The sequence below is a fragment of the Drosophila busckii genome, chromosome 3R (assembly GCF_011750605.1).
Source record: "Drosophila busckii strain San Diego stock center, stock number 13000-0081.31 chromosome 3R, ASM1175060v1, whole genome shotgun sequence".
Taxonomy (NCBI): Eukaryota; Metazoa; Arthropoda; class Insecta; order Diptera; family Drosophilidae; genus Drosophila; species Drosophila busckii.
Genome location: NC_046607.1, coordinates 16,591,516 through 16,611,929, shown reverse-complemented (window position 1 = coordinate 16,611,929; position 20,414 = coordinate 16,591,516). Strand labels below are relative to the sequence as shown.

Sequence of the window (20,414 nt, the reverse complement as noted above, 5' to 3'; positions counted from 1 at the left end):
AACAGCACTCGACTCATTTATAAACAGACACAGACACAGACTAGAGATGAGCAGCAGCCAGTGGGTCAAGTTCGTAGTCAAGTTAAAAATAATATTCAAGGCTAGCGTTAGCTTGCAACTGTTAATATTTAATATGCAATATATTTTTAGTCTTTGTTTACTGATGTGTTGTGCTAACTCACATCTCTAGCGGCAGCAGCGCGTGCTAATAAAATGTAGTTACATCCATTTCGTTGAGTAATTAACTTTAAGCGCAGCGTCAGCGTCAGGTGTGCGCTTTAAATTCAAGCAACAGCTTTAAGTTTGTGTGTGTGTGTGTGTGCAGCTGCTGCTGCATTGCTTAGCTACGCATTCAACGCATTTTGCAAATTCAATTAACTTGCTTGTGTTCCATGCGGTTCGCTTGTGGCTGGCAACAGCCAAAACTGTTTGCCTGCAAATGTTGCTGTTAATCTAGTAAAACCAAACAAGTTGCTGCTGCTGCTGCTGCTCACAATGAAGATTGATAAACGCACTAGCATGGCTTTTTCATAAACTCTGCTGCTAAGCCTACAAAAGAGTGCACAATGTAGCTTTGCTAATTGGCTAGACAGTCAGTGCTCAACCCTTACTACGCCTTTGCTAATTGTGTGCCTATTTATTTTGTTTACTTTGCCTTTAGCTCGAATTACAGTTGCGCCAGCAATATGTTTTCATTTAGAGCTAGCAAAATTAAAATATTTATGCCAGCAGTTCATAAAATTTTAATTAAAAACAATGCTAAGCTGAGCTGTGCTGAAAATTTTGATTGAAATATAAATTGATAAATTACATTTTAGAGCAAATTCAGTTGAAACGCAGCTGTGCTTACATTTAAAGTGAGTGCAGTGTTCCCACTTGGCCTACCTGTCGCTTATCAACAACACACACACACACACGTTGTCACACATACAATTACACACATGCATGCGTTCGTTTTTAACATGTCTGTCGCTCGGCTATGTGCACGAGGCAAAAAGTAGCATCGTCTAACGGCGTTATTCCAACCCTTTGAGTATTCTACTTACCTTTTTTTTTTTCTTCTGCTATTTTTTTCGCTAAATCGCATTCGTGTGCATTTCGCTAACCACATGTTGCTGGCACTATGTTATCCTAGACTGGCGCTTTAGCTATAGAAATTTGTTGCTGCTGCTGCTGCTGTTGTTGCTGCTATTATTATTGCTGTTGCTGTTGTGTCGTGCGGTAATCGATTTTCGGCAAAACGACAGCCACACCAATATTGTAAGGGTCTGCCACTTGCCACGCGTGCTTTTGTGCCACAGCTCAGCTCAGCATGTGTGTGTGTGTGTCTCATGCTGTTGCTGACTCGCATTGGCGTTTAGCTGTGAAAATAAAAGTCCATTTATTTTGCTCTTCAAGCAGCCAAGAGCAGTAGTTGGATTACGGCTCAAGACGACGGCAAACTATAATGGATTTCAATTGAAATATATTTAATAAAATAAAATAAATAAAGCACTTAAAAAAATGTTTATATAATATGCTTAAAGTATGCAAATATTTGTTGTTAGTCTTTGACTTAATTAAATTAATACAGTTTTAATTTTTACTAAGAACTGAAATTCAAACAAGAAAAGTTGACAGCATTCATCCATCAATTCAGCCAATCCATTGAAGACAAAAACAATATTGCAACAATACATTTTGTATAAATTTTCTTTATGCAATTAACTGTTATCTAGCATACGCATATAATATAATATTATATAATAACAAATTATAAACTGTTGGGTATCAAGTTTACTTTTAGCTTGTAGATCTTCTGCCTGCTGCCACATAATTTATGCAAGTGCCAAAATGTTAGTAACTTTTAATAAATTTCCCTTAGCTGCTGCCTTTTGGTAAATTATGTGTAACTGTAACTGGTTCGGGCCATAAATCAAATGGTTGCTCAACTACGCGACAACGCAACCACTTTTGCCTACATCAATATTTCGCAAGCTTGAATTTCATGCTTGTCTTGGCGGTTGCGCTCATGTGTGTGTGTGTGTGTGTGTGCGTGTGTCTGCTATAAAATACGCAAACAGTAACCGCAAATATTTAGCTCAGCTTTTTGAGCTGCTCCTTGTTGTTGCAACAAGTCGATGTCAAACGCGTTGGCAAAGCATCTAAAACTTGTTGAATTTATACGGGCTCTAAAAAATTCTGAGCGCTGCTGGCTGCAAAAAAAACGGAAGCGAAAACGAACATTTTTATTATTATTGCAAATTAAAAAAGTTTACATTGGCTTAACTATGACAACGCACGGGCTTTCAACGCAGCAACTATGTAAAAGCCAAGTTTTGCAGCCAGGGCCCACTACTGACTGTTGTGGGCGTGTATTTGGGTGTGTGGGTGGCAAAATATTATGCCAAAAGTATGCTACTACAATTTGCCGCAAGCGCAGCAAATATCAGCAGCGCCACCGCCCGGCCACCCCCCTGAGCACTTTTTGTGTATTAGCAAATTAAATTCCATTTTCGCAGGTGCGAGCCTGGGCGTGATTATGCGCGCAGTTTCGACCCCAAAGCGCCCCATGCGCTAAAACATGCAGCCATTAAATTTAATGCACAATAATAACGCAGCCGGAGTTGGAGGCACTGACTGCGCACTGGACTGGGTCTGGACTGGTCTGGTCATGGTCAGCCAAGCGTACGCAAAATGTTCAAAGCGCCGTAGCATTTGGGGAATTTACCATACGAAGCAAAAGCCAGCAAAACACTAAAAGATAAATCGATTGGGTTAAAGGCGCGTCGCGCAACTCGCAAGTAAAACGAAAGGCACAATAACAATAGCAATAAGCAATGTCAGTAAATTCTGTTGTTCATTTTGAGTCGACGAATTGATTAAAAGGCAACTGTAGACAATGTGAGGCTTAGGCTCAACGACTGCATAATAAGTAGAGCAGCCAGCAGCTTTGATCTGTGTGGGGTTAATAATTCAAGGCCCGATCAAAACTGATGCTTGACGTGCCTGTAATTTTCTGCCTTTTGCTTTTGCCTATGTCTGTGTGTGTGCCTAACGTATTATGGTAATTCGAGTGAGAGACTGAAGCATTGCACACACAGCTTCGTTATGCATTTGTAATGGCTGGGCAAAGGATATGCTGCCTGCTGTGTTGGATGACATGCGCTCGTTGCTTGTTGCTTCCTGTGCACAGCAAGAGCTAAGGCATGTCGTCTGTCCTTATGACATGTGCTGGCATTTAAATCGAATTGTCTTTTACGCTCTTTGGCCGCACATATTCGCTTTCATTGTGACTTAGTCACTTGCGCTTTTAACTCGACTGCGTATACTTAATTTGATTGCAGTTAGTGCGTCTAATGCAAGTGATTTGATTTGCTGGCAGTTAATCGAATGATTTTATTGCCCGAGCAACCTGTTGTAAGCAATAACAAGTGCTTGTACTTTTAACTCTGTTAAAATGTTATTGATTTCTATTTCCGCTTGGATTGTGCTGCAGCTGATTTGTTATTGCATTGAATTGTCCCGTGTTGTTTGACTTGGGTTTCTAGCTCTAAAAGCATTCGCCAGCCATTCAACGAAGTGCAAGGCAAAGTTGCTCGAGTGTAAAGCAAAATCGATTTGCCTGCCTGGCCCTGCCCAGAACGTGGCCTGGCTCACTAATGCGCTCGGTCAAACCAAAAAACTTGTTTGTTGCTGCTCCATTTTATTTATATCAAAGTTGTTTTTATATTTTTGAAATTGCGTTCCATCTGCAATTTATCTATATTTATTTGATGTACTTATGCATGGCGCGCCGCGCCGCGCCGCGCCGCGCAACGCAACGCATCGCATCGCATCGCATCGCATCTTTATGTCCAGCGTGTCGATTGGCGATGCTTTGCAGCAAATCAATGATACGCCCGATGGGCCATGAAATTTTATTAGCGCAAAATGATTTTATGTGCGCAAATATTTGGACAAAATTGATTCGAGCAAAGGCGAGCGAGCACACAGTTAATGGCGACGCGTTTCGAATTTTTACGATGTTCATGGCCACACGCATTAACGTGGCGTATGCGCTATTTACGCTTTAAGTGCACTTTGGCTTTAAGCTGCGCCACATAATAATTAAAGCGCTAATCAAATGTGGCACATTAAATTTAACAATGTCACTCGCTCTCTCTCTCTCTCTTTGCAGGCATTTGGTACAACAGTGATCGAGATCACCGCGATTGGGTACGCGTTGCCGGGCGATAGTACCCATTGTACCCTGTCAAAGGGTTGAGACCATCATCACTGCGCAAATCGTCCTTCTCGAGCAGCAGCAGCATCAATAACGCTTGTCCCCCACCCACGCCGCACCAGCACCAATTATCCAGCAGCAGCTGCAGCAGCGTCGTCGTCGCCAGCAGCAGCCAACACCACCACCAACAACAACATTCGCACCACAGGCGCAACAGCAGCACCACCCAGGCCAAAGCCAGCAGCAGCAGCAGCAGTCATCACTTTGAATTCCCGCCCAGCACACGCCAGCACAACTTGCCGCCGCCCCACAGCAACACAACTAACGCTAACTACGCCTCATCCACATCCACGCCAACGCTTCATCGTCAGTGCAGCTGCAACAGCAGTCCAGCTGCGTTAAGCGCCAGTTTTAATTCTGCGGTAGCCAAAGCGGCAGCATCCACAGCTTGTGCGCTGCTTGCCACGTGCCACGTAGCCTACAGCTCAACAGACGCGGCAGCCAGAGACGGCAGCTCTACTAACTTAACGCGCAGGCAAACCACAACAGACGAAAACATGGGTCGTCGGGAGATTAAGCGCTCGAACACCAGTGGCTCAACCACTCGTTCCTATGAAGGCGGCAGTGGTGAGTGCTTTATGCAAGCATTAATTGAATGTGGTAGCTTACACTTGAAAAAAATAAGCAACATAAACTGTATGGCAATTGCAAATGTCGTATTTATTTCTAACTAAATTGCTAGCTAAGCATTAAAGGCTTAGCCATAGGCGTTCACACTTTTGTCACGTTTTGCGCATTGCTCATACGCCGCGTGCACATTTCTTTAAGTGTAACGCGCAAAAAACCACATTACATTAAGCTGACTTAAAGGCGTCGGCTGCACAAAGTACACATGAAACAATTAAGCCAAAAACCACAACAGGTGGGCGCGTGGGCGTGCCTCACACACACACACACACTAATCGCCTTAAAGACTTGCGTGCGTCTGTCCGTCTGTCAATAAATACCACAGTCCAATGACATTAGGCTGGCAAATTAACTCAACTGAGATTTGCTATCAAGTTGACATTTCGGCTCGAGATAAAAGCCAAGACCTAAGCTCGCTGTGCTACTGATAGCAACAATGCCTTACAAATTGTAATAGTTTTATTTTGAGCAGCTTACGTAGGCGTTGCTTATGTCTTAAATCAAAAATGCTTGTGAGCTTAAGTGCTGTTCATAATCAAGTAGCAGACTGCTAATGAAGTCAAGCTTATTTTTTTAGTTAATTAGTATTATTATTTAATTTAAATTTCCAATTCAATTCTCAACAGTTATTTTGGTAAAACTTTTATTTAATCTCTTGTTTTAGCTTAGACATACTTTTGTTATCTCCTGCGCTAATAAATTGTATATTGTTTTTAAGTTTATATTGTTAGCAAGTCGACTAGATATGCTTTTTCTTTGAAGTTTGTTTTTAGTTGTATAAAAGTTGACAAAGGTCAACACACACACACACACAGGACTGACCCTTGGCTGGCTACCTTTAGTCTAAGAGCAGGTAGAGATTATCTCTGCGAGATTGTATTCACAGTTCTGATGGCTGAAGCAGTCGTATAGTCTACCCAAGTTTTGCTGGCCGCAGCACAAAGTGGCGGCCCGATGACAGGCGCTGCCCTCTTCGTAGCTTGGATCGGCTGGATAGTAAAATGTATCTGCAACAAGATAACCAATTATAAGTTGAGTATGTTGTAGCCATGTTGTGTTAATGTGCAGATGAACCCACCTTGGCGTTGCTTGGGTGGTACACGTGGATGTGTTGGACTTGCCCAAGCAGCGGGCGGACTGTGGATAGTTTGTGGTGGGCCCGAAAAGCCGCCGCCAAAACCACCGCCAAAGCCAAAGTTCGCTGTAATTAAGACATGCACTGACATGTAAGCTGAGCCATGTATGTATGTGTGTGTTAGCATGTATGTGTGTGTGTATGACCGATTTAGCTTTGTCTGATTAATTTAAACTCGAGTGAGCATCAATAGATGTTCAATTATAGTTAGCATTGGCAATTAAAAAGCACAGTTATGTAGCGAGTGAAAAGAAAAGCCAGAAAAATAACTCATGCAATTTATAGTAATACACTTTTGTTTATTTCTTTGGTAAAAAAGTAGCGCAGTAGCACACTCGCATTTTAGCTGTTAAATTCTTTATTGCTGTTCAAGTAAATTTGTGCACGAGATTCTATTTTGTGATTGAGGCTATCACACGTTGGCGCACTTGGTCGGCACAAGGATTAACGCCCCAGAAGGCTCCGTGGCAGCCAAACTCCTCAAAGCAATTGTAACGTATCTGTGAGCTGCCACGCGAACAACAGTTGACTATGGCCCACACACAGCTAGAGACACGCGGCGTTGACTGCGGCGCGGGCGGTGCGCTGGTCACTGGCGCAAAGCCTGGACGCCTGGGTGGTGCTGTGGGTATTCTGGCTGGCGAATCTGTCACTAAGCATCAAAGAGTAGAAGAAGAGAAGAAGACAGAGTGTAAGTGGCAATATGTTGGCGCTAGTTGTGTGTGGGTTAGTTGCAAAGTCTAGTGAGTGCATGAATTTGTGCAGAAAAGTTGTTAAGACCTACCTGGTGGTCTACGGCCTGTATTGCTGCCCCAGCTGGGTCGCTGCTCCTGCTCAGGTGCTGCAATAACAAATTGAGGCTGAAGCAACTGCAATTGTTTATTAGTTGTTGTTATGGCTTACCAACAATAGGTGGCAACTGATTGTTGGGCGATTCATCGGGACGCGGCTTGTCGAATACTGAAAAGTCAGCATCAGCGGGATTCGAGTTGTGGAACAGACTGTTCTCCTCTTCGCCAAAGCGATTGTTAATATCAGGCAGACCGGGTTTTCCTGGCTGTGTGCGCCAATAGGGCAGCTTGCCACGGAACTTGGGCTCCTTGCCGCTGACAGGATAACTAAAGCAAGCAGCAAGTTCAGCAATTGTTTTGTATGTGAAATAACTTAGCTTACCGCTGATGTGGCCGCGCGTCTGCGGGCAAATAACTATTAGCTGGCACTGTGTATTGATAATGCACTGGCTGCGGCACATAGTAGGGCTGTCTATAGCTTGTGTAGTAAGGATTCAACTGGCGACGTTGACGACTGTGATATTTCTTGGGATACTTTTGTGTCTGCTCGTGCTTTGTAGGCTGCATGAGCTCGGCAACTTCGAACTGCTTTACATCGCTGTTATCTTCACTGGTTATGATTGGAGTTTCGGGCAGCACATCAAATAAAACTGGCGCGCTTTGCTTATCAACTGGCTGCGCATGATGATGACGATGACGACGATGAACGCGCTTTACTTTGGTTTCGTTCGTTTTGCTGGGATCTGCATGAAAGTTTGACAATAAAAATTGCAACAAGTTGCAGCTGCTGTGCCTTACCATAATTTTCGTCAACAAAATCCTCTTTGTACATTATAACCGGATGATCTTCAGTTAACATGCCATTTACCAGCTGCACATGATGAAACTGCATGGAAAGATAATTATAAATTGCATAAGTTGCTTCGGCGGCTTATCTAAAATGCACTGACCTCTATATTATCTGCATCCGGCGGCAAGGCTGCTATATCGCTTTCATCATCGCCAGATGGTCGACTCGTAATGGGTGCTGCCAGCAGCAGCAGCAAATTAAGTAGCAGTGCAGCAACTGCAATGTTATATCGTTGCATATTTTTATATTTTGTAGCTGCAATTAGTAATGTGTATATTGAAGTTAAACAAACTGCTTTAAGTTCATCAAGTGCACAGGAAATTGTGTTGCGGCTTGGCCTGAGGTTTATTTGAAATTAGACAGCTCTACTCGCATTTTTATTTTATTTTGCTTGCCCAGTTTGTTTTGGCTCTGCGGCCAAGTTCTGAATTACTTGCACAGACATTTGTTTTGTTTCACTTTGTCCTTTTGCTTTTGCTGTTGTGTTTTATGGTTTGAAATTAGTGCAGCACGTTGCACGTTACGACCTCTAAGCCAAATGTGGCTAGACTTATTCTTTTCGACCATAAACCACAAGAACTTTCGCACAGTAAAATATAAAAAGGCACACAATTACAACTTGTAGATCACATACACTTATATACTTGGAATATGGTTTGTGTTCGTTGCTGTATAAATCAATACTGACAGCTCTTCAACGAAAGCGCGCTCCATATATAAAGCAATTGAACAGCTGACTCATGCTTCAGCATACAAACCTATGAATGAGACTATACTTACTCAAATAGCTACAGACTTCACTACAGAATTCGCGCAAATTTTAATTATAAGATAAGTTATGTGTTCTGATAAGAGCAGGCTGAACTTTATCGCAGAATGACTATAAATGGTATTTCTTGAGCTGCTTCTAGAACTTCTGTTTGTTAGCGTGAATCATTAAATTAAGAGCATAACAAATTCGTTTTGCTGCGCTACTTGTTATTCTTGAATATTTGCCAGTAGCTGATTGACTTAAATCTAAAGCTATATATCTTAAAAAAGAAAACAATTCTTTTAGACGTTTTCTTGAGTTTTCGCAGAAAATGTAGCAATTTTGCATACTCATTCTTGAAACAGACAAAAATAAACAATATTTCATATTCTTAGAAAAAAACTCTGTTTCAAAATAAATGTATATAGAGCAAAGCGCAAAGAGCTGTCATTTTATTTCATTGAATCATTTTTTAATGACCAACAATTTGATTTTAATGTTTGCAATCTAATTGACTAAATTGCGTAAGTTTTTTATTTGGGTTTAAGTATTTAAATTTCTCTCTCATACCTAAGACTATTTGACGTCAAAGCCAATTGGCTAATTTAGAATTACAAGTAAATGTTACTCAGCATAGCTACTCAAAATAATTATGATTCAATACAATTTCCAATCAATTAAACTCACGACGCTACAAATTTAAATATTAAATTCATAAGCTTTAGTTATTACGTAAGCGTAGCCGCTTTATGAAACGAGATCATTGTCAGCTTTACCTTATATGGTTGGCTCTTGGGCTGTTAATTCAATTACATTTTTTCCTACTTGTCAATTATGCACAGTTGCTGTTGTTGCTTTCCCTTTTGCGTTGAATGGAAAATGTATTTTCATCTGCGTGTTTGTTTTGCTTGTCGAGCTGCTACCATATGCTGCCTTTCAGCCATTGTCAGTTGACAATTGACAAATGAATATTTAAATTTACTTTTAACGCAGTGGCGAAACATAAAATAGAATACATGACGTTTGCGCTAATTAAACTTTAAGTATTTTGTGCGGTCAGCAGGCGAGTTTATTTAAACTCGATTTAAATATAGAGTTAACGTTAACGCTAGTAAAATGTGATTTCGAAGCACAGGATGCTGCAAAGACGAGAGCCAATTGCCTGTTAATGCGGCCATGTACTGAGTGCTGAGTGGAAAACCTCAGTAAGGCTGCCCAGAGGCGAGAATCAGTCAGGCGTATGCTAAAAAGTACTGCCCCCCGCCCCAAGCATGAGTAACTAGCCGTGCCAATAATCGTACCCAGGTACTCTCACTCGTGTGCACTAAACGTCTCTGCTGCTTTGCTTAATAGCCAACAGTTGATGCTGCTGCTGCTGCTGTTGCTGCTCTGGCTCTAACTTTTTGTTGGCCAGTACTTGTGCAACCTGCGCTGGCTAAAAGTGTCACGGCAAGCGGATATTGTGCAGTTGACAACGGTCCTAATTTCAATATTAGCGCGAAAAGACTGCAAAATGTTCAAAGCTTCAGCGCATAATTCAATTTAAAACTGACGAATCCTATTAAAACAGACATGCAGCAAACAAAACGAGGTAAGCTGCTAAAGTTTGTTTTGAAAAGAATAATAACTAATTGTTAAATAGCAGCTGCAGTAACAATGTTGTTTTTGCATTAGCTAAGTGGCTTACTATTTTCTTCGCCATTGTTTTAAACAAATGTTAAATGTCAAATGTCATGTTGTTGCTAAATTTTCATATACGTCTTGGCTTGAATAATTAATGCGCTAAGCGTTTGCATGAAAGATTTTAATGCGCGCACAGCGTTAACGTTGCGTATGCGTAACATATTGTTTGGCTGCCGCTGGCTGCTGTCAGTTTTCGCTCAGCTCAGAGCTGACAGCTTTGTTTAGTGCACTATAAATTTGTTGCTCAAAAAAGTAAAAGATACAGATACTTTTCGCATATTCCATGTGGAAAATCGGTTCGGCTACGCTCGCTGTGTGCCAAATACTTTTGCAGCCTTTTGTGTTGTGCGCTTTCATTTGCTGTGCTGCTGCTGCTTATGAAGCCGAACTAGCTACAGTGGGTGGTGGGTGTTGTGTGGTGCAGCCGCAAGGCAAATGCTGCTGCTGCCAACTTTTCTTATTATTGTGGCAAAAAACAAAAGGAATATGCAGAAAAGTTTACTTTGTGTGCCACAGCCAAAGTGGGGCAACAAGCCAGGCGCGCATATTTTGTTGTTATTGATGTTGTGTGCTGCAAATAAAAAGCAATTGACAAAAAAGTGTATTGCTGGCAGCGCTTAAGCGTCGTCGTCGTCGCACACTAGCTTAGCAAATAAATTATATAATTTATGCAACAAAGAGCAAAGCAGCAGCAGCAGCAGCTTGTTGCGGTGCTGCTGCTGCTGTTGCAAGTTCGTTGTGACAACATAGAGTTGCCACAAACACCGCATAGCCTTGCCAACTGTAGTACTAATTGCAAAAGTTGCAAGAACTCAAAATTATATGAAAAGCATGTAATGAAAAAAGCGCTGCAAGGTCAACAGCAGCAGCAGCAGCAAATATAAATTTAAATATTTCATAAAAGCTCAAGTAGCAAACAAACTTCACTTGGCGCATACTGTTGCCAGCCGCTTAGCAAATCGTTAAATGGTCAGTTTGCAGTTGTTGTTGTTGCTGCAGCCAGGACATGCAGGATGAGCTGGCAAATTAATGTCGGCATGGTTCCTGTGGCTACGAACGACCGCCAAACGAGCGACGCACAATTGACAGCTAAATTGTCTGTCAATTTGTCTCGCACACACACATGGAGTGCTTGTGTGTGTGTGTGTGTCCTGGGGTCGCTTTTGTATGTGTGCGCGTGTCTATATTGCGGTTGTTTAGTTTGCACAAGATGACAGCTGATTGTTGTTGTCGCAGCATTTCGCCAATATTAGCAGCAGCATGAGTGATTGCTATTATTATTATTGTTGCTAGCGCACATGTGTGTGTGTGCAATTTTGGGCTGCTCAGCAGTTTATAAGCAAATGCTCTTTATTAACCTTAGCAATATATTTATAACTGACTAACAAACTAGCGTGAAATTTATAATTTGCTTTCAGTTCAGCTGTAATGTCAGGCAGCCAAACTGCCATCAATATTTAGCCAAAGCAACAGACAGTTGTTGCTGCTGCTGCTGTTGCTGCTGCTGGGGCTAAGCTGTTGGCATATTGCGGTTGCCAGCAGCTTTCCAGGCTCTGTCGCTGTTTTGGCGTTTTTGCGCTTCACTTGCTTTTTCATTCTGTTGGCTTTTGTTTGCTTCAGTGGCCTGACACTCTATATTTGTGCCTAGCAGACACACACACAAACACACACACACACATGTGCTTAACCTTATGCTGAATAATGTAAGCCAAAGTAGCTGCAAGCCAAAGTGACTTAAAGTTTTAATGAAACTAACAGAGCGTCTGACACACACACACACACATACTTATGCATAAATGTAGTCACTCTCTTGAGTGCCACTTGAACACACTAACATTAAATATAAAGTTGGCATCAACCAAAGTGCACTTGAAATACACAAAAAATTGTTGCTACATTAAATTTTAGTGCTGAACTTACAGCAATGCGTGCAATTTCAATTTCAAAGATTGTGCGGCAGGCAGTTCAACTTCAATTCAATTGAAAAGCAACTGAATCACACTTGCTACAATTCTCAAGCAGCGTAGCATGATCTCAGCTAACGGCTTAGGCAAACAGTTAACAGTCTCATGCTCTCGTTAGGCGTGCAAATATTTGAGCAGCTTTGCATTTGCCATTTGTCTAAAAGCTGAAATTCCAAGCTGTGTTGTTTATCCCACGCTCCATTTAAGTTTGTACAGCTGACTAATGTGTAAACGTGAACAGTTATATATTTAATACACCCACGTAAGCCAACTAACGTTTGACATAAACGTTAGTTGCAGCCTGCAGTTTGCACGAAATTCAATAAATCAGACACGTGTCAAAAAGGTTTGAATCGACTGCGGTCAATTAGTATAACAAAGCGCTACAGCGGCAACTAATTAAAAGGCGCCACGAGCCACGAGTCAGCGAGGCCTATGCCACGTAGCCCGGGCAAGTAAACTTTGGGGGCAGGCAGGACATAAGCACGTGCTGTTGGGATTTGTAAGGCAAATGTTGTCACATTTATTCGTTCATTTAGTTGGCTGATTGATGAGGCTACGTGTTGGTTCGTCCCGCACACAAAGCGAAACTCAACGAAGGGCTGCAGCAAGCTTTGGTTAAGCAAAAAAATATTGCGTATACGCACAATTGGTTCGTTTAGATTTTCATTAATATGCAAAAGGCTGTGCCGCTAAGCTAATAGAATATAAGCAACATTTTAACTTTAAAACTTAGGCCGCTTTCTAAAATTGTTGGCTAGCCAAGCCTATGTGCTTAGCTCATGTCTTATGATCTCATCATAGCAGCAACTTTAAGCTATTTCCGTGGCGCTGTGCACTGTCCGTAACCAATTGTGGTCAAAATTAAGTTTAAACAAAAGCCAAGGCAATGTGACTTAATCTGCTGCAATGACTCGCAGCCAAAATTGCCAAAATTTGTGTGCGCTCATTAATTGTGTCGCTAGCTATCTATGGAGCTATAACTTAGCAGCATATGCAGCAAGCTTATAATTATGTGAACTAGCATTGTTTCAGCTAAATTGCACACACAGCGTTGGCAGAACGAGCAAAGTGCATGCGGCCTGCAATTAGTTGCGTAATTAAGATTAAGAGAGTTTTGTGGTTATACACGCCACTTTATAATTCGATTGGCAGCAGCAGCAGCTCTAATTAGAGCAGCATGTGTTTGGCATTGTGTGCGCTCAATTAATAATGATTTGCAGCCTTTGATCAACGCCATATGCACAATAATTCGGCTGCTTGCGTATAATTAAAATTAAAATTTCACGCATGCCTGCCAAGCCAGCTGTCAATAATCAAGCGTTAAACAATGCAAGCAACATTTTCAATTGTACATATGTATGTATGTAGTGATAGCAATTATGCTGCTCAAATTTTCAATGTCAGCGACTGTTGCCTCGTCACTCTGCTAGGCAAATATTTGCTACTTGATATGCAGAACGCATAAATGAATGCTTGACTCAGCGTGGAAAACCCATAAAGCTAAGACAAAACCCGCTGATTTTGTGTAGCAGCAGCAGCATCAGCCCTTGCCACGCCCACACAGAGTGCGTCACTGCAGTAGCAACACGCGGGGATAAGCAAATATAGCACGCGGTAGCAAATAAAACGTACAACTGAAAATTGCCAAAAAAAAATAATGACAAATTTTTTAACATTTAATTGGCTTGAACTTTACAATAACAACTTAACACGTTTCAAGCTGTTAACTGTAAAGCACTAAGCCAACTTTAGTAAATAGCTGAGCAACAAATAAAAAAGCGTCGGCAGATGAGCAGCAACTTGAAGCTTAAAGTTTTGTATTTTGGTTTGTCTCTTTGTGTGTATTTTGCCAAATTAGGAGCAACCGGTTTGAACGGCGTATAGACAACAAGGTAGACGAGTAGGCAGTGTGGGTAGCAGGGCAAACGTAGAGGCAAACAAAAAGCCCAATCGCTCATTAGCCGTCGTCGCCTTCGAGCGAGCGAGCACACAGCTTTGGCTTATTTGTTGTGGGAACAGTCTGTGCTTGCAACTTTGTTATTGCTGGAGAGGGAGTGTAGCTGGTGTTAACCCACAGCTGATAGAGTGCGCCTTGGGAGTCGCAGCAGTTGCCTCTTGACAGTCATGCGGGCGCCACAAGGCCGCGTGCTCTGTGCGTGTATCGACGTCAACTTGTCAGCGATATGCACTGAGAGAAATAACAACATATCTCAACTTTATGCATATTTGCACGTGCGATCGTTTTACATATTATATATATACAGACATGTGTAGCGCTGATGTCAGTCTGACTCTCATTCCTCACATTGTGGATGCTGGTCCAGTTTTTATTGTATACAGGGCAGCGCCAAGAAACGAGTTTAACAAGCGACACCAGTTTTTGAACGTTAATGAAATCTTTCAATGCTTTTGTTATCTACAAAATGTGTGCGCAAAATGTTCTAAATATATATTTATTTTTTAGCCCGCACAAGTTTTCGTTATAGTGCAGCTGATTTTTTATTTTTATGACGCAAATCAATTGTTAAAAGCGTTAAATTTTATCAGCACATTTACATTTTTAATTAAAGTAAACAATTATTTTAACATTATATGTTTGCTATATGCTTTAACAATTAACTTGCAATCGAGCATGCTGTCATATATAGCCAGCGCTATATAAATAAAGCATTAATAATACCAACATATATATATGGCTATATGCATATATGCCGTATTATGCAAATCAAGTAATCGTGCGCAAAAACAAAAGCAAACACGAATTAACTGCAACGTTTTTTTTTTTTATATTCTATGGCTAGAGCTTGTTGCACATAAAAATAAAAAATACATTAAATGGCCAACGGGCTGGGCAACCTGAAGCAATAAGTTTCAGAAGGTCAGCCATGGCAAAAAGGCAAACAAGCAGGCAACAAAGTAGCCAACCAACTTGTTAATACACTTGCCAAATTGATATGTGAATATTTGAAGTTCTTGTGGCGCGTAAATCGAATCAGTTTGTCTTGCTGTTCAAGCTTATATACACTTTGCTGTCTGCCACGCCTACTGCTCACTGTTGACACAACTTGTTGCTACCCTTTTGCATTTTTCTATAAAAATGTTAAGTGTATAGCAAACAATTTTTTATTTCTGCTTGGCATCTGTTGGATACCCCAAGCAGCTTTCTAGCTGGTAGGTATTATTTGATTTGATACAAATCGCAAGAGGAAACAGTGGCAAATCATATATACATACAGTTATGTGTACATAGTGTTGGCCATGTTATTTTCTCTTTACATGTTATCTGCGCTTTATTTGCTTTGGCTCTGTAAACAATTGGACTCTTTCTTTGAACAGCGCTGAACGTTGTACAGTTTTAATTTAATTTTAGGCAATTAAGACCCAATGCTGTTAATTTAGCATACATATGCATATTCTTTACATATATATAAATTTAATGTACACACGCGTAGACATTTTTATGTACTGTTCGCTTTATGTTGCCTCCAAAATGCTACGTTAACATATTTATTCGCATTTTGCTTTGCTCACTCACTTGTCTTTATTGTTTTGTTGCTTTGCGCTTCGTTTTCGTTGCGAGATCGAGACTAATGCTCGCCGTCGGATATATGAGAGAAGACTGACTGGAGATCTCCCTTGCGTAAGAGTTTATACGTATACTCAATGTGAAAAAGTTGTCTGTTTGCATTTGTCGATCGTGCCGAGCGAGCGTCTCGCAAATATGCGAGAGCGTCAGCCGCTCACGACTCTCAGTCGCTCTCACTTGCAAAGAACAAACATTGCTATTATTATAATTACTACTTTAGCTTCGTTTAGTGTGCGTTGTGCATTCACCAAAGTTCAAAGTTCTGTCTCGGGCTTCCTCGGCGTGTCATCATCAAACGTATCAACGTCATTGTTGATTCATCAAAAGTTTGCGCATAGCTGTTTAAGGTTCCTGTTTGCTTTTTCCATTGACACAGTCTCTAAAAATGCTACACTCCCACTACACTCAAATTGTAATTGAAATACGTTTGCCATTTTTGGGTTGAGCGAACAATTCAGGGTCATTAAAACTGTCACGTTTTCGCATAAATTTTAATATCTCAATATTTATGATGAATGTGCTGGGTAATAAATTATTTGTACAATTGCTTGAGGTGCATGTTGGGATTGAGTAATGCAAGCTGCCTTTTAAATTAAAAATGCACAATACACATTAAACTAACAGCTAAATTATTAAACACTAAAAGTACAGCTGCTAATTACTAATTTACATATTAGAGAACATTAAAGTAAAAGTCAGCAATTTATTTGTTGAGCTTGCAATTTGTTTAAATAAATAACTAAAGCTAAAGCGCCTTAGTAACTACATATATTAAGCATTAGTTGAGTTTGTTTATTTAAATGATTAACGACTAAATAAACTGCGTATAAATTATATTTCAAACCAACAATAATTGTGCAAATTCTTAAGTAATTGTCTCATAGATTATGTTGGGAATTTATTTTATCAAGAAACTTAAACTCGTAATACGTAAGCAAATATTAAAAAATTCTACAATTTCCAAGAATTCAGCTTAAGCATTCAAACACTAATGTTGGGAAAATTATGCTGCAATAAAAAAACCTAAACTCTAACAATAAGTAAACAAATATAAAAATAATCTACAATAGCCAAGTGCTCACTGCGGCGTTGCGCGTTAGAGGCTCAGTCACTGATTTAGCAGCAGGTCGCGGGTTCGATTCCCACGCGGGTCAAGCGTTCATACTAGAACTAATTTATTTTAATATTGTCATTAAAATGCGACTCATCAAGGCATAATAGTTCGACTTTTATAATAGACGAACAATTTCCGCATGAATCGCAGATAAAATAGGTTAATGCGCGTGTCGACTGGCATTTTCATAATGAATGACAGTGTTTCGCGTAATTTCCGTACAACACAATTTAATTTTAATTATTTTGTGCGGTTAAATATAATTCCATTTTCTACTACGGAACAGCAACAACAAACTTTGTTGGCAAATTCACGCAGAGCGTGCGTCGCATTGTGCAGGATGTGAAGGACGAGGGTGCACCCAGTGGCATGACACGCGATGAGGTCATCGAGACCAATGAGCGACTGCGCTCGCTGCGTTTGCGACTGGAGGAGTCCTACGATACGGTTAAGCAGGCGCTAATTAATCTGATGAACAAGTATGGCGACTCCAAAAGCCATCGCAATATCTTTCAGCGCTATCCAATGCTTAAGCTGATGATAAAGGTGCGTAGTGCGATAAGCGTAGCTATTGTATCTAAATAATATATTGATATATATACAGGAAGTCATACGCCTGGAGACACAATACTGGACGCTGGTGGATATACCGCGGCAGGAGAAGCAGGAAACTGTGCCCTCATATGTAATGCGCGCCTGTTCTATTATGGAGAAGACACAAAAGTCCGGCGAGGGCGTTAAGACCAGCGCCAAGCTTGCGGATGAGGCTGCCGAGCGTCGGGAGCGCATGGAGCGTTTAGAGCGTAAGTTAACATCAAGCAGCAAGAGCAAGGACATGCTGATTAAGACAATTCCCCACAGACATGACAACTGCACAAATCGAGCATGAGAACACGCAGCTGATTAATGATTTGTATCGTCTGCTGAAAAAATATCTTGGCCTGCGGCACTTGATACGCGTGCTAAAGGTGAGCTCAGAGTCCTGCCCATGCTCCCAAGGGGGGCGCTGGGTCAACAGTTTTGTCGAGTGCGAATTGTAAATGCGTTTCGTTTCTTTTTTAAACTGTAGGAAGAGTATGGCAGCTCAAAGATGTATCCGATATTTCCTCGCTACACAATGCTCAAGGACATGATAAAGGGCATAATGCACGACCCCGACTACATGGAGGTGTGTCACGAAACGCTGGCCAACTCCAACTGAGCCGAGGCCTCCGGAAATGGCAGGCGTCGCATGAGTGTCATTTGAGAGGGCCATACATAAAGCTAAAAGAAGAAAACCGGACAACAGTAGAAGCAACAGCAGCAGCAGCAGCAGCAGCACATGCTCAACATACAGGATGCAGGATATGGGAGCTAAACATATGTACGTTATGTCTTTTAACTGTTTGTATGTGTATGCGTCTGTCTGCTGTGTGTGCTGAGCTGATTTCGCATGCGACTTTATGTCATTCCGCAAAATGTTTAGAAATTTTTTTAAAAAATTCTTTGATGTGTGCGCCACACACACAAAAGCCGAAGAGCGATGTGAACTTTTCGCATAGTTAGCTACAAATCTTTAGGTAATTTTAGCCAAAGCTAAAGGGCGCAACCGACAAACTACTTAGTAACTTTAAACTATATAGACCAAACCCCCCCCACCCCACCCACTTTCAAGCCACAACAAGAAACTATAACAAGAATAAACTATTTACTACGCTTGGGTACTTGGAATTGCCAGCGAAGCGAAACAAAAGAAACGCATTTATTTTAATGAAATTTTGATGACGACCACAAAACTAAACACTACAATATAAACTTATACATACTTATACTTATACAAAAAGAAACAGTTACTAGTCTAGTCACCTACTCTAACTATAAACAAAACGACTCAAAACGCAACTATGCCACCAAGACAAATTAACTATCCACAGCAGCCATATCTATAACTCTAACTTAACTTGTATGAATGTATATTTTCCATTTCTTAACTAGTTAGACAATATACGGGAATAGTTCCCAAAACTAAAAGCAAAAGCAAAGCAAAGCGCAAACAAAACAATTTCTTAAATGTTTTTTAACACCAAAATGAAAACAAGCAATTTATTCAAGTTTAGAAACATATATACTCAGGATCATTTGCTATGGTTCCTTGCTGCTCTCCAAATTCATTTTGTAGCTGACAAATGTTAACGCTTTAAATGTGTAATTATATAAGTCCTAGCAACAATTTGTTAAATGTTTAAATTAACGCATATAAAGCTCAAATCAAATTAAATTAAACTCTAACTATATAAAGTTGTATATGTTATAGCTTTAGCAAATGCATGCATATCAACATATGCATGTTAATTTGCATACACAACAACTACAACAAAATACACAACACTTTTATACAAGACCAATGAAAACTATACGAGCTTACAAACATTTTCGAAGGGAGTCAAACTTTCAAGCTTCATACACGCAAATTTACAAAACATTATTTAGCTAAAGGCCTAAAAGAATTTCATTTATTGCAAACATTTTCATTGAATTTTTCCACACAAAATATCCTTGGCAAATCATAAACATTATCTATATGCAGATGTGCTAAACAACAACAAAAGGCACACACACACACACAACAATACACACACATATAAATGCCACAAAGTATTTATCTAACATTGACACACCCACCGAATTTACATACTACACTGCAACAGAAACTACAGCACAACAAGTAAATAAGCAATTTTGTAATAAGCGCAAAAACTTGTTTAACAGATTAATTTAATTGCTGCCGCAATTAATTTGCATGCCTCAAATGTCGTCAGCAGATAAAATCAAATAGATTAGTCGCGTATAATATAAACTTCAATTGCAGTAAATAATTAAAATCTTTTGTTACGCGCATCAATAAAATATCAATGAATTACAGCTGCGCTTAACGCTAATAAATAATTCAGTTTAAGCCTAGTGTTTTTTTTTATAACAAATGCGTATGCAAATTCCATTTACAATTACTGCTATTTTATGATTTGCAAATTGCCCATAATTAGTTTAACACTTTGTGCAATGCACATTCCATTGCATTCAAGCCACAAACTCCCCACACCTAACGCATACATAATTATCTCCCTCTCTCATTGATTAATTTGGCCAAAAGCACTAAAAATTGATTGGCCCATAATAATCACTTAATGTGTAATTTGCCAAAAACATGACATAACACAAACAAACAAATAAACAAACAAACATAAGCGTAGCGCTAACAAAACCGCGCATATGCTTTGAGTTGAGTTCATTTTGTTGCTGTTTGTTTAATAACGTACCTACATAAATATAAAAATAGTAAATTTAATAAAGAATTATTAAGCATTAATGCAATCATATATAAACGCAAATATATATACATAAATTATTAGCAATATGCAATGTGCGCCTCATTAGCCCTATTAAAGATATTATATAGTTAGCTATTATTTCAATAATAATACTCGTTTAAGTATTATAGCAAACATATGCATAAAGTTTTACGTTTCAATATCTAAGTGTCTACCAGCAATGGATAGTGAATTAACATAACAAATCAAAAGCTACCAACAACAAATCAAATAATAATCAAAAGCAAACCAGCAAAGATATTAAATGTATGTGTATGTGCGTTTATAACAATATTGTG

The 20,414-nt window shown here is 40.0% G+C and overlaps 2 protein-coding genes across 6 annotated transcripts; one reads left to right on the top strand and one right to left on the bottom strand.

Moving 5' to 3' along the window:
• Positions 1-4,463: 4,463 nt before the first annotated feature.
• On the top strand, positions 4,464-19,015 carry LOC108604132. Of its 3 annotated transcripts, none has more exons than XM_017993439.1 (5): positions 4,464-4,831; positions 17,055-17,314; positions 17,373-17,571; positions 17,630-17,736; positions 17,838-19,015. In XM_017993439.1, the coding sequence occupies exons 1-5, from the start codon at positions 4,762-4,764 to the stop codon at positions 17,967-17,969; spliced, it is 768 nt and encodes a 255-aa protein (XP_017848928.1). In that variant the 5' UTR covers positions 4,464-4,761; the 3' UTR covers positions 17,970-19,015. The 3 variants fall into 3 exon arrangements, with proteins under 3 accessions (XP_017848928.1, XP_017848926.1, XP_017848927.1); XM_017993437.1 differs by lacking the exon at positions 4,464-4,831 and adding an exon at positions 9,444-10,009; XM_017993438.1 differs by lacking the exon at positions 4,464-4,831 and adding an exon at positions 15,954-16,001.
• On the bottom strand, positions 5,542-15,688 carry LOC108604131. 3 transcript variants are annotated; one of them, XM_017993434.1, is made up of 8 exons: positions 15,604-15,688; positions 7,768-7,922; positions 7,616-7,703; positions 7,200-7,560; positions 6,930-7,144; positions 6,811-6,867; positions 5,970-6,092; positions 5,542-5,898 (listed from the first exon to the last, which is right to left on the bottom strand). In XM_017993434.1, exons 2-8 carry the CDS (start codon positions 7,903-7,905, stop codon positions 5,735-5,737), a joined length of 1,146 nt encoding a protein of 381 aa, XP_017848923.1. In that variant the 5' UTR covers positions 7,906-7,922; positions 15,604-15,688; the 3' UTR covers positions 5,542-5,734. The 3 variants fall into 3 exon arrangements, with proteins under 3 accessions (XP_017848923.1, XP_017848925.1, XP_017848924.1); XM_017993436.1 differs by lacking the exon at positions 5,970-6,092 and having other exon boundaries at positions 5,543-5,898; positions 15,604-15,686; XM_017993435.2 differs by lacking the exons at positions 5,542-5,898; positions 5,970-6,092 and adding an exon at positions 6,307-6,678 and having other exon boundaries at positions 15,604-15,681.
• Positions 19,016-20,414: the final 1,399 nt, after the last annotated feature.